Source organism: Choristoneura fumiferana, chromosome 14, assembly GCF_025370935.1.
Source record: "Choristoneura fumiferana chromosome 14, NRCan_CFum_1, whole genome shotgun sequence".
Taxonomy (NCBI): domain Eukaryota; kingdom Metazoa; phylum Arthropoda; class Insecta; order Lepidoptera; family Tortricidae; genus Choristoneura; species Choristoneura fumiferana.
The window spans coordinates 6959855-6973181 of record NC_133485.1 but is presented as its reverse complement, the minus strand read 5'-3'; the positions used below and the strand labels follow the sequence as shown (position 1 = coordinate 6973181).

The following is a 13327-nucleotide window of genomic DNA, read 5'->3' as shown; positions in this document are numbered from 1 at the left end:
TTGTATGACTAAATATAGCTATAACCAACTCACCCTTGACCATTTTTGCCGGCTAAGGGGGTGTTCACTTGACGATCAGCTGTGACCGGGGGAATTTTAACTGTAATATTCTCGCCCTTAAAAGCTGAAGCATAGCTGTAAAATACACATTCAACAGCTCACACTACACTAAACAGCTCCCTCGAAAGCTCCATACGCCCAAGACTTGGTAAGTTCTCCGATATTTAACTCTTGTGTTTTTCTGTGTATTTTATTATAATTATTTTCTTTATAATTTAACTTTGTGTAATTGAACTGAAGGCTTCCCCTGGCCAGGGAATCTTTTATTTCAAACACTTCTTATACTTAATATTTTAACACTTGTTAATTTCTCTCATCCGTTGTTATAATACTCAGAACCTATGTTAATGCTTATTACTTTTATACAACGGATGCTTGCCGGTGTTAAAATAAATTCAAACTCAGTTATTTAGTGAACCGTTGTATTTCAAATTTTAACGATCACTTAGGTTATTTATTTTTTCTTTTGCTTTTTAAAATAATTATATAAAAACTAGAATCACTTTCCTTTGCCTGCCTGTAACTCCGTATGATTTTCTCTGCCACTCACTGCAATTCAGCACACCCTAAGAGTTGGTGCATCGCTGCAGAGGAGTGACTGGCAAACAATCTAGCACTGGACCACAACTGACACCACCTAATTTACAGGGCAGCTCCGTAAGGCTTCAACTTTCACAAGCTCCGTACGGCTTCAACTTTCACAAGCTACGTACGGCTACAGCTTTCAAAGCTCCGTTCGTCTACGACTCTCACGGGTCAGGCGGCTCCTTTACGCCCTAACCTGACACTAAACCCTGACGGCCGGACGACTTCCGGAGCACTGCACATCCTTCCTGGCTCGTCCAAGACCCTGATCGTTCCGGCGTGGAACACTGTCCAGGCTGCTCGTCCTGCCGCCCTAAGGCCCCTTTTGACCTCGGCACCGACGACCACTCAGCTGGACCAGGCCCCCTGCTGTCACCAGCCCTCTTCGCTCCGGGTTCTTCTCTCCGACTCCAGGGAAGTGTAGGCCAGGGAGACCGAATAATCAGAACCGACCTCTCAATAAAATCGCTTGAACTTACTACCTGAGGTTATTTTTTGTGTTCAATTTTTAATTAAAAAATTGTTAAAACTTCTTATTGTTCTGCTCAAAGAGTAACCTACTAGGCCTTATTTAAGGTCAAACCTCCCCTCAAGAGGTCTGCCCTTGACACCCTAGAAATAGAGTTGTATCAGATATTTATGCACGCTTGTTGTGTCAGATATTGATGCTGGTGACTGTACACAAATGCATTACAGTTTCTTAGTTCAGCAAAGAACCTACGGAAAGATACAAAGTACCGCGGATATTTTAACACCACTAAAGTTTTACTTACCTACTTTACCCGGATCCGCGTCAAAATAAATGAAGATCAGGTAACTTTGCTGTTTTTAATTTTAATATATTAACCTTATCTTATTTATACGTCATAAAAGAAGTAAAACATGTGTTTTATCGCTTCTTGCAACAAGCACGACACAGACGACCAAGATGTCAATAAAACAAAAAAAATGATAGATTTCGGTTCTGATCGAGTTTTTTGCTTACTGTACAATTCTTTGAGAGTCACGGCACGTCGATCCTAGACCGTACTTCGGATGGATTATACATCCTTTGTCGTTTTATTTTGTTATTTTACGACTTCAAAAATTAGGTGCCGTGAGCGGACTGGGCCGCCAGACACGTCCCCGCTGCCAAATTGTTTTAACGGTTCTGCGGTCACCCTCAATCGTCTAATTGGTCAATTTTTAAATCAAATTTTACTTTAACACTTTGGCTTTGTACGCAGCAATATACCAGTTAAATAGAAATTCCAATTCGCAAAAAATCTTGTGGCAATTCCTAAAGCCATTGTTAACATTGCGGAAAAAGCAAAAGGCGCCAAATTTTATGTCTCTAACATAAGCATACAAGTAATGATACATCTAATAACACGATTATTTCTCTTTAAATAAATTTGTATTTAGACACATAGACATTATCATTTATTATCATTCTCTCATTAAAATCATTCGTGCCAGCTCTTGTGAATCGACCTCTAAGCATCACACTGTCCTTTTGAATGTCAAAATACCTCTCAGCTTATTGCGAAACACGTTCTTTTATATTTCAACTAATTTCGGTCATAACTTAAAATGCAGCAGTAAATTAAACTTGTATTATGAAAAGCCGACGCAGCGGACTGTTGGTGTAGCTTAAGGGCTTGGTGCACGTTACAAGAGCTAGCGGTCGTGGATGTGTGGAGTGGGTGTATGTAAGTACGTTACTTTTGAACTGTAGGTTAGTAGCTTAAGCATACACATAAGCATATCTTACGTAGGTACGTCTGAATCAAAATTGATAGGTATACTTTATTTATTATCAATGTTTTTTTCTTTATGTCAGTGCCGTTTCACGTGAAAGAGCTACCGAGTCGTTTCTTTTCTCGTGTAACATCCTTCAGCATAATTTTCTTACTGATTTTGATAACCTTAGGTTTTAGGCAAGAAAATATTTTATTTAAATAATATTTTTGCGCATAGGCCTTTACAATTACATCGTCATCAGATTTAAAGAGATGTTAGAGCAAGTGAAGCGTTAGCATTAGCATCCTTTTAATACCTAAGTGTTTTAAAAAGTTAGGTTACTGTATATCTTTTACTAATATTCACTCCATCATCTGTCGTATTACTGTAACTATTATTATATAATAGGGACAAAAAACATAAGTTTTAAAGCAAGTTGCGGATTCCAAGCCTCTGCTGTTTCTATTCCCTTAAAAATAGTTATATTTTTCTTACCTACTTGAGGTTTATGATCACTTAATCACGTCCCCGAGACTGATTGATTCATTTAATTTAAATTTCTGCCATTTGCAATGACTGCTGTTGAATAGAATGATACAGTGTAATTTTTTTCCATGTCAAAATCTTTATGACATTGAGTAAGATTGATTTTCACTTAGCCCGTGTACATTTTTTTTTTTCACTACTTCTATACATATTTCGGGGTCTATAATTATGATAAGTTGCGGTCATAGTCGCTGGTCATCCCGCTTCTAGCTCTAGCCTCGGGGCTGCGGATAAAACGTCACTTTGCTACGTGATTTATCACTCGCCACGCTGCGCTAACTTATTACCAGCGTTTACGCTGAACGAATATGGCGAGATCATGTGTATATACGGTTTTGAATATTGTACCGACCAGAATATAAATCAAAACATATGGACTGGACGGTTAACCGAAAATCTATTTAAATGAGGTATTAATTTCAAATATACTTAGAAAGTGAGACAAATGATATCCAACATGCAGGAGGAAAACTATTTATGCCCACCTTATGCTGCGTTTCAACCAGTACCACTACCATGAGTTTTCAGTGACCGTACTCGATAGCGACGGTGTAAATTATTTGTATGGAGAATTGTACAGCGCCTCTACAAATAATTTACGCCGTCGCTATCGAGTACGGTCACTGTAAACTCATGGTAGTGGCACTGATATATGCGAGGATGTGTTACGAGGAATGTGTTTTTCATGAACCAATAGGACTGCTTCATATACCTCGACTCACTCCGCTCAATTGTTTCCACCAGAGCGGTGCTGTGCGAGGATGCCGAGGATAGACACAATCTCTGGTGGAAACGCAGCCTTAGGAAGGTGAATATCAAGCATCCTTGATAGCAAAAGACGTGATAATCTAGTAAAATCATAACGTTATAATTTCCCCAACGTGACATTGAACGCCGTTATTTTTTGTTTGGTCACACTATACCTAATTAATTACGTAAAAGGAAGCGTTCCAATCTATGTACTCGTAACTAGTAGGTTGCAAAGGTCTGCTTCGTTGCGTCTTTCAACAGAGACATTTTGTTGTACATAGTAGTAATTTATGATTGAAACGATTGTTTTCGAATATTAATAGTAAGTAATAACATTTATTTAAGTTTAGATAGTTATCCCTATAAGTGCATTATTTACTAACGAATTTTGATCAATGTTATTAATAAAAAGTGTGAAAAACCACAGTGACATGTAAAAGTGCAACCATGAAACACGATTTTTTACTTCTTTTTACCCGACTGCCCGAAGGAGGGTTATTAAATATACCTTTGATGAAATATACGCGTTCATATCAATATTTCCATAAAATAAACGAATAAGTTCTGCGACACAACAGTATTTTATGTATAGGTTGCACATTTACTATTCCGTTCCACATTTGCGGGGAAGGGTCTGCCCTAAGCATTTTGTTTACGTATTTATGAAGTTATTCTCTCACTTATATTCAGTAAGTATAATAAAAACGATACATCCAAGATTTCGCAGCCGTTTCTTGGATATTAACATTACTATTCGATTATATATTGGATTTTATTACGTTGTTTTTCAAAATATCCTTGGATGAGAATTACTATATTAACATAGTAGATAGGTACTGAATTAGGATAAAAACCTAGATATATCCACTTGTTCTGTTATAACGTTATAATATGTATCTGTATCGATAAGCTACAGAACCATGCTGACACTACATGAGTATCTATTTTCCTACAAAGCTCCCTACTCTATCAATTCGATGCCCAGATAACCCCTTCTCGCACTCTTCTTAGTTTATCAATAATTTGATAGGACTTAGAGGCTCAGTAAAACCTACAGATCATAATCATCATAATGGTGATGCATCAGCATAATAAAATAGAAATAATTTCAGTGATGAGGACAGCTAGGATAGTCAGCTCTGTAAGCTTCATATTCCTTGTGAAAATAAGACCGTACTGTACCCATGTATGAGAAATGCCTATGTCCAACAATGAACTGAATGAATCAGGGATTAATATCTACCTTTGTGGCTGTAATCAGCTTGATTGAAATGAACAGCTAGACTGATCTCTTGAGATACATGGTAATCAAGTCAAAATACTTTAGGATTCAAAGTCTGAAGTATTCAGTATACGTAGTTAATATACTACGGACTTACCCTGTTATGAATACATACTGGTAATCAGCTTGATTGAAATGAACAGCTAGCAAATACAACTCGGCAAATCTCTTGAGATATTTCATGGTAATCAAGTCAAAATACTTTAGGAGTCAAAGTCTGAAGTATTCAGTATACGTAGTTACTTATGAATAATAGCAACACCATCAACCAGCACCGTAGGCTTCGTGGTCAGAATGTTAGTCATGTTACAATATGTAGTATTCTTACAACACTTTAAAGCCTAACATGAACTAAGATTCCCAAGATTCTGTTTCTAATTATCAATAAAATACTTATAATATGTATGGGTCGTAGTAAAATTTTCGATTAATGTACAGTTGGTACAAAATTTCGTGACCCGACAAAAAAATGTGAATATAACTTGAAGTAGTGCCCCGATCGCGTAGCTAAGTGTCGCAATAGACTTGCGCTAGCTGGCGCTGTCTATTTGCGTGTGTGCGTGAGCTCCTAGTGTCCGTATACGGCCGTAATTGACGTTCAAGTTAAGCAACTCGTTTGCGGCTTTGGCGGAATATTTAATTGCGAGTGTGGGGTCAAAAAATCCGTTACGCTTAGATACACGAGCCATTAGTTTTTGGTGAAATAATTCTTTATAATTTACCAAAAAAAAACAGAAAAAGGCAATATTGATAACAGCGCCATCTAACGGGGCATTTATCTTGAGCTAACCAGGAGCATCGCCCTTAAATGGAGAAGTTTACCAAACCAAAGGAGCACTATCTGACATTTAGTAATAAATAACTAGCCATAAGCCATAATATAGTTTGTGTATTGCACTATATTCAACTGTTTATATTTATTTTAAGCTGCGTTTCCACCGGTAATCTGCGAGGCGAGGTAAATGAAGCGTTACTTGGTTAGTGAAAAACACATTCCTTGTAAGTCATCCTCGCACATTATTGGTTTAAACGATGCTTTATACGTGTACTAGCTCTTGCCCGCGGCTCCACCCGCGTGGTATTCGGTTATCGCGCGCTGTTCCATCGGAAACTGTGCATTTTTTTCGGGATAAAAAGTAGGCAATAGCCTCTCAGGCCCATAAACTATCTCTATGCCAAAAATCACGTGGATCCGTCGCTCCGTTACGGCGTGAAAGACGGACAAACACACAAACACACTTTCGCATTTATAATATTAGTATGGATAATATTCATATGTACAGTCACTTTATATTTTTTTGTACTAATCTACTGCTGTAAATAGTACCCCCTGCTGAAATGTAGTCCTTACTTCTTTCTGTTGAAAAAGGTTACCTGGAAGACTTTTGTATTGCTTACTATTGTGGTGTACAATAAAAAGTCCTTGAATTGTATGGTCTAAAAATGCAGACTTCTATCTTCTATTTAGATATCATCTCCTTCACGTTTATCATTGACGATCATCATTACAATTCGTCATCTGCCAACTGCTGCCTTGAACAGCAATCTTTGCCCAATCTAAACCATTCCTAGATTTTCATACATTAGAATATAACTTACCAACTTTTAATTTCGCTGCATAAGACTTAGCTGTTTCCACCAGAGCGGTGTTGTGCGAGGATAGGTAAATGAAGCGTTTCTATTGGTTCATGAAAAACACATGCTCGCCCATCTCTGGTGGAAACGCAGCCTTAGATTATTCATATTCAAATATTACTGACCATTATTATGCTTGTTTCAGGTACTGTTCACACTGTATAACCAGCGGAAGGTTTGATTGAACTACAGAGGAAGCGAAATGCTTTAAAAATAACAACAAATCCTACTTAAACTTTGCTTCTACGTTTTTTTTAACTTTTTGTTTTTTTTTCTTTTTAATAAATTTTGGCCAGCTAATTAAATATCAGGTTTTATTTTTATAGCGCACAAACTAATTTGATTATAACTTGACACGCCGGCTGATGTTTTAGTAATAAATACAAAATAACATTTCAAAGCAGTTCTCCATTTTATAGGACAGTGAATATTGATGTGTAGAATTTCAACTGAAACACAAGTCCTTAAGAGCCGGAGTAAAATGTCTTTATAATAATTTATTCAGTAACGACATCTGTCCCTAGACTCGTGGGGCACGATGTTCAAATCGATTCGACAAAATGAGTTTAATTTAGGCAAAACTTAATTTACATCATCCTAAATTCATGCTTCAAAGACTAAAACAATATTCATAAAAGGAGCAGCAAAATTGAATAAAATTACTTCTGAAACAGCAACCGGTAGTGCAAGCCACCGACTATAAATCTTTCGACGTTGGTACAGTCCGTTTGACGGGCACAACCCCTAAATAATGGGCGGAATTTCGTGCCATGGACCAAAACATAAACTATTAAAGAGACGGCAACAACCGGCAATGGTGCAATTTTATGACCGGCTTTTGCATATTGAATGGGCACGCGGCCACTTTGCACTGGCAAATCGCTGATTTTTATCTTTTATTGGAGACAAGCGAATTTATTATCTTCTAGTTGTCCTCTTATCAATCTAAAAACGTAATATATACATCCATTTAATATCGATGCTGACTCAATCTAAGTTTAAAATAGACGAGGTGTTTAAACGCATATTGTTCGCGAGAATTTCACATAATAATAAATAAATATCACAGGACACTACTTGACAGCAATTGACTCAATCGTAAAATAAACAAAGTTTGTGTTATGGGTACTAGGCAACGGATAAACTTACTTTAATAGATAGATACTTACGTGAATATATATACTCAGCGGCACAAAATTTGGCCCACCCTTCATACAAAATTATCGATTCTGCATACATTTGATGGCCAGATTTTAGCCGCTCAGTATATTAAACACCTAAGACTTGAGGACAATAATTCGTATTATTCGTACAAAATATATGCCCATACCGGGGATCGAACCCGGGACCTCAAGCTTTGTAGACAGGTTCTCTAACAACTGGGTTATCTGGCCATTGAACACAGATAATTTCATGATTTACTAAACTCAGTATTCTGCTCTCAATTCAATTTATAGCTCGCAATAAAAAAGTATTTTTTAAAAATAGTATAATAAACATTAACTTGAAAATAAACTACAAAACGGCCGGTACGTTTACCAAAAATAAAATAAAAGTATAAAATGCTTATTCTTCTGGCGCGGCCGGTTCTTCTGACTCAGCTGGGGTCTCAGCGGGTGCTTCTGGTGCTCCTTCCGTAGGAGCTTCTTCTGGAGGTGCTTCACTTTCAGCTGGTGTTACTTCTTTAGTTTCCGGGGTCTCTGTCTGTTCTGTTTTAACTTCTCCTGGCGTCGATTCTGGCTCTTCCTTAAGCGGCTCACCATCAGGCCCAGGCTCAGCTGGAGGCGGCACTTCTCCTTCCGCCATCGGTGGTGGAGCAGCAGCTTTTGCAGCGGGAGCTTTAGCACCCTTCTTCTCCTCCTTCTCCACCTTCCCTTTCTTCTGTTTCTTCTCAAAAGGCAGGTAAAGCTTGTAATCTTGTGGCAACTCTTCCTCTGTGTAAAGGCGGTCACTGAAATAAATTCTTCGCAATCGAGCGTTGGCATGTACTTGGACGCGAAGAGTTTCAATGAACTGCGTGCCGTAAGCCCTCCTTGTGAAGTCTGCGAGATTAAATTGTATTTGATTCCAACCTCCCGAAAGTCCAATCGGCATGGTCGTGCAGAACGGCAAAATCTTGGTTGTGGATTGAAAGTTGGAGATCCTAAACCGCCGCCGCAGATTTTTGTCGTCAAGAACCGTTATTTCGAATGTGAAGTACCTTTTTAAATTCTTTACTATGAGTATTAAGAATGGTAGCGTTATACCCAAAACCTGGTTGTTTTTCGGACATGAGATGTAAGTGGTAGTAACGTTGGTGCTCACTATCTCGAGAACTATGGAGTTCACTTCACTATCAGTTAGACGCTTTATATGTCCATTATTAACCTCGCTTTCCCATATCCCCAAGGGATTAGAACCGCAGCTATAAAATATTGAAAGTAATCCTTTTTGATACGTGTTTTTAAACATCGTTTGTTATTAAAAGCCCTTTCGATTTGTTGTAGTGTCAAAATCATTGACAGCGTCACAACCCATCGACACTTTATTTTGACACTTGAATAATGTAAGGCCAGGTTTTTATTAATTTATTCCGACTTATGCATAAAGGTTTGGGTTTAAATACTTTTTAGTTTTAATTTGAGTACATAAATATATAATCAAGATACAAATCGTTTAAAAGGTATTTTATTGCGTGATTAAGTCCCTTAAGTAGCTGAAGTTACAGATTTCAGTAATGGAGTTTCAGTAATAAGACCAAGAATTTCGGACAATGATAAGTTAAATTACCTGCACATTACAAAACAAATACGAAAAGTTTAGCTCCAGATTACAAGTAAAACCTTAAGAATTCTGTGATCCCTAGAAATTTTGGTCTACATATTATTTATATGTGTGTAAGAAACCCCTGGAACGCGAGTTTGATTCACACCTGGTCGCCGGGTTTTTTATTCTGACTACAACTTAAAATATTTTGTGAAGTTATTGAAGAACACAAAACTCGATTTAAGGTTGAGATCAGTAATTTTTTAAATGTCAAGCTTAATAGTAAACCGAGTTATTTTCCAGTAAGTAGTCATTAGTCGTTTATTGGAATCATAGTGTTGTACAGAGGCCGTATTGCCTAACGTTTCTGACGCTCGCGATCGCAATCAAATGACAGATTTCGCATACAACAACTGTCATTTGATTGCGATCGCGAGTGTCAGAAACGATCAGTCAGAAAGATCTCTACTCACTACACTGTATTATACCATGACTGTCAATAACAGTATGTCAAACGCATGTATGACACGAGACGGCGACGGTTAAGGCGAAAACACACTTATCCCACGTACGCAACATATGCAATGTATTATGAAATCTGGACCCTGATATTTGTATGCTTAGAAACATACTTGTCATACGTAGCATTGCGTATGACAAGTATGTTTCTAAGCAATGTATACGTTGCGTACGTGGGATAAGTGTGTTTTCGCCTTTAGTTACGAAACGTGCTAGTGGGCTGGGCATGGTCTCCTGTTTTTCAAAACAAAGAATATATTTTTGCCTGACGCGTTGCTATTACGGTCATGGTATGATACAGTATAATGGGTAGAGTCCATAAGTAAGTACAGTCAAGTGCAAAGATATCGACACTGCCAAAGTTACAAAAATATGTATACACGACTTTAAGCACTTAACATTAAGGTCGTCTATACGTCTATTTTTGTAGCTTTGGGCGTGTCGACATCTTTGCACTTGACTGTAAATTTTAGTCATTACACCTAAACCTTATTTTGTTTCGGGCTTATAAAAATAGCTTTATTTTCTTATTTATTTAATGGAACTGTAATCAGAAATCATAATGTTAAAAATAAATAAACTAAATAGTATATGTATATTACACTTTGAACCAGTTTTAGTTAAAATAAACTATTAGAAATATTAAATCAAAACATTCTTGAAGTAACTAAAAATATGTCTAAAGTCTCCTTGCATTGATATAATGTTTACCAATAAAACTAATAGAGTAAAAATCCTTAACGACATCTTCTTATTCTTCTTTTCTTCTTACGCTTCGTTTACTTCTTTATTCAGCTGGGGCGGCTTCTGCTGGGGCGTCTTCTGCTGGGGCTTCTGCCGGTTCCTCCGCTGGTTGGTTCTCAGCAGCATTTTCCGCTGGAGTGGCCTCACCAGTAACTGGAGTTTCTTCGCCTGGTGCTGGTGTAGCTTCTCCCGTAGTCTCAGTTACAGCTTCACCAGCCGGAGGCGCTTCGGCCTGTGCATCAGCTGGCGCCGCTTCAATCTTTGCTGTTGATCCAGCTTTAGACGGAGTCTTCTTCAAAGAATGAATAGATGCCTTTGATGGAGGCTTGACCAATTCAGTTTTCTCTGCTGCAGCAGGTGCCACCTGCGCTGCCGCCAGCTTTTTCTCATCTTTTTTACCTTTGGCTCCTTTACTCGGCAATGGAAAGAAAAGTTTATACTCAGCCGGCAATTCGTCTTCTGGGATTAATCGCTCTGCAAAGTATATTCGTCTCAGTCGTATATTGGCATTTATTTTCAGCTTTTGCACTTCAATGAACTGCTTTTTGTATGCGCGCCGAGTGAATTCAGATAGATTGAATTGGATTTGATTCCAGCCGTCTGAGAGACCTATAGGCATAGCTGTGCACATAGGCAATATCTGCGTGCTACTCTGGAAGTTAGACACTCTAAATCTCCGTCTGGTATTTGTCTCGTCCAATATAGTGACCTCAAACGAGAAGTACTTTTTGAGGTTTTTAACTATCATAACTAGGAACGGCATTGATATGCCGAGTGTTCGGTTTTTACTCGGACAAGTCATGTACGTTGTACTTACGTTATTTCCTCTTATTTCTAATACCATCGATTTAATATCGTTGTCCAAGAACCTGGAAACGTAGCCATCTTTACAATAGACGTCCCAAATTTCCAAGGGTTTGGAGCCAACGCTGTAGAATATTGTCAGCATCCCACGTTGGTACGCTGTCCGGTACATTTTAATCCTCAATAATAATTAACTACCTATCAATTTCTGTTTTGTTAGAATGATCTTCAATACAACTATTTTTTTGCTTTTTTTCTGTAAGAGTAACGTATGGCTTGTCATCTGCCTAAGAACAATTTCGCCAAAAAGTATTAGTACCTATAGAGAATTTCGCGTAGTTGTAGCGTTTTACGAAAAAAAAATTTTAGAGGTTGCAAGCTTCTTATATTCTCTATGATCCTTAAGCTGAAGACAGAACCGAAGACCGAAGACTCAACCACTCAACCGAAGACTATTTGCTACGGTCCTCATATAGGGTGTAACCTATTTCGTTAGAATCATGTTAAAATATGAAATTGAAACCAATTGGTCTGAATTTTAGAATATTAAACAACCAGTTACAAAAAACAGCATTACACAAACAGAAGAATTTATATACCTATTACCTAGATGAGATTTATCATAACGACAAACACCTACTCATGTGATATATTTACTACATGAGGCGCTTTTATTTATATCATACAATTATACAGTACCTGTACAGCTAACACCAAAATGATTTTTCTATAAATACATAGGTACACTAGCATTTGTCTACTTTAGTAAGTTTCTGCATTTCCTTGATTTGCTATCGAAAAATATTCCCCAACATGTAGCTTGTAAGTCTGCAAAAAATGGATGCATTCAAAATGAAATTACCAACAAAAATACTGACGCGAATAGCTAATCTTAACGCCATTTGAAAAGCTTTGAAGAGTGTATCAAAGTGCTAAAAATATGTGTAGAGTCTGCGCATCGTACAAATTTAGGTGCCGCTTGTCTCCTAAGTCGTCGCCGGCGGAAATTAATATGTTGTCGCGCCCACTCTGTGTGGGCATGATCATAGACCAATCGATCCTGGTTAGAATTTTTGTTGCTGGTTTTCATACCGCTAACTGTGCTTAGGTAGACGTTATTTTCTACGAAAAACAAATGTTATCGTTTGCAATTTTAGATGATTTTGTGCTAAGCGTAATAATATCCAATAGTTAAAAGCGATCACAAGTATATAACTTTTATTCTTCCAGTCGTTATAACTTATCAAATACTTTTGAGTGATTTGATTTAACTATCCGGTATTATTACCGGTGACTTTACCCGACCAATCACAAATGGAATTTAATGATACCACTGTAGCTGTATGTGTAGCTTTGTGTGTGTGTAGCATAATGTCAATTTCATATGTTGCCTGTATTACTAACGGAATTGAAAAAAACCATAATCGTTTTAATATTTAGTTGCTTCAATCGAGTCTCTATTAAATCTTAAACCAAATAATTGTGGAAATCACCTTCCTTAAGAATCAAAAACACCTAACTTAAGAAACGCCTCATATCAGATTGAGGCAGTCTAGCGCAAACAGAAAAACTTCCCAGCGAATATGTAGAAACAAAAACTTTTAAAAGAAAAGCTCGTTTCGCTGTGATTTATCATCCCATTTGTCATCCTCGACACTAGGAAAATATGTCACGCAAACCCACAAGTAACGTTCACACACGGCCTGTAACGAAAATAACATTTTTGTCGTCTCTAAATCACGTGACTTTTCCACTATGTTGGGTGCCCTCAGAGACGCGCGCTGGCAAAACCTCAACCGGAACAAAGGGAAAATGAAAAAGAGCCTTTTGTCTGTCACGATAAGGAGTGCATGCGAGTGTGCTTTATGTACCGCCGCCTACTTACGCCTCGCCACGACCATCGCCGCTCCTACATATCAACATTAGCCACCTTTT

General features: G+C 37.7%; 2 protein-coding genes and 1 pseudogene across 5 annotated transcripts in view; 1 reads left to right on the top strand and 2 right to left on the bottom strand.

The window, feature by feature from the left end:
* Window positions 1–13327, top strand: part of Sema1a (semaphorin 1a) — a 462244-nt gene that overhangs the window by 240337 nt on the left and 208580 nt on the right. The gene's annotated exons all lie outside the window — the stretch shown is intronic.
* On the bottom strand, window positions 8082–9080 carry LOC141434644 (uncharacterized). The gene has a single exon (XM_074097064.1). The coding sequence runs from the start codon at window positions 9029–9031 to the stop codon at window positions 8147–8149; it is 885 nt and encodes a 294-aa protein (XP_073953165.1). The 5' UTR covers window positions 9032–9080; the 3' UTR covers window positions 8082–8146.
* Window positions 10454–11678, bottom strand: LOC141434672 (cilia- and flagella-associated protein 20 pseudogene; annotated as a pseudogene).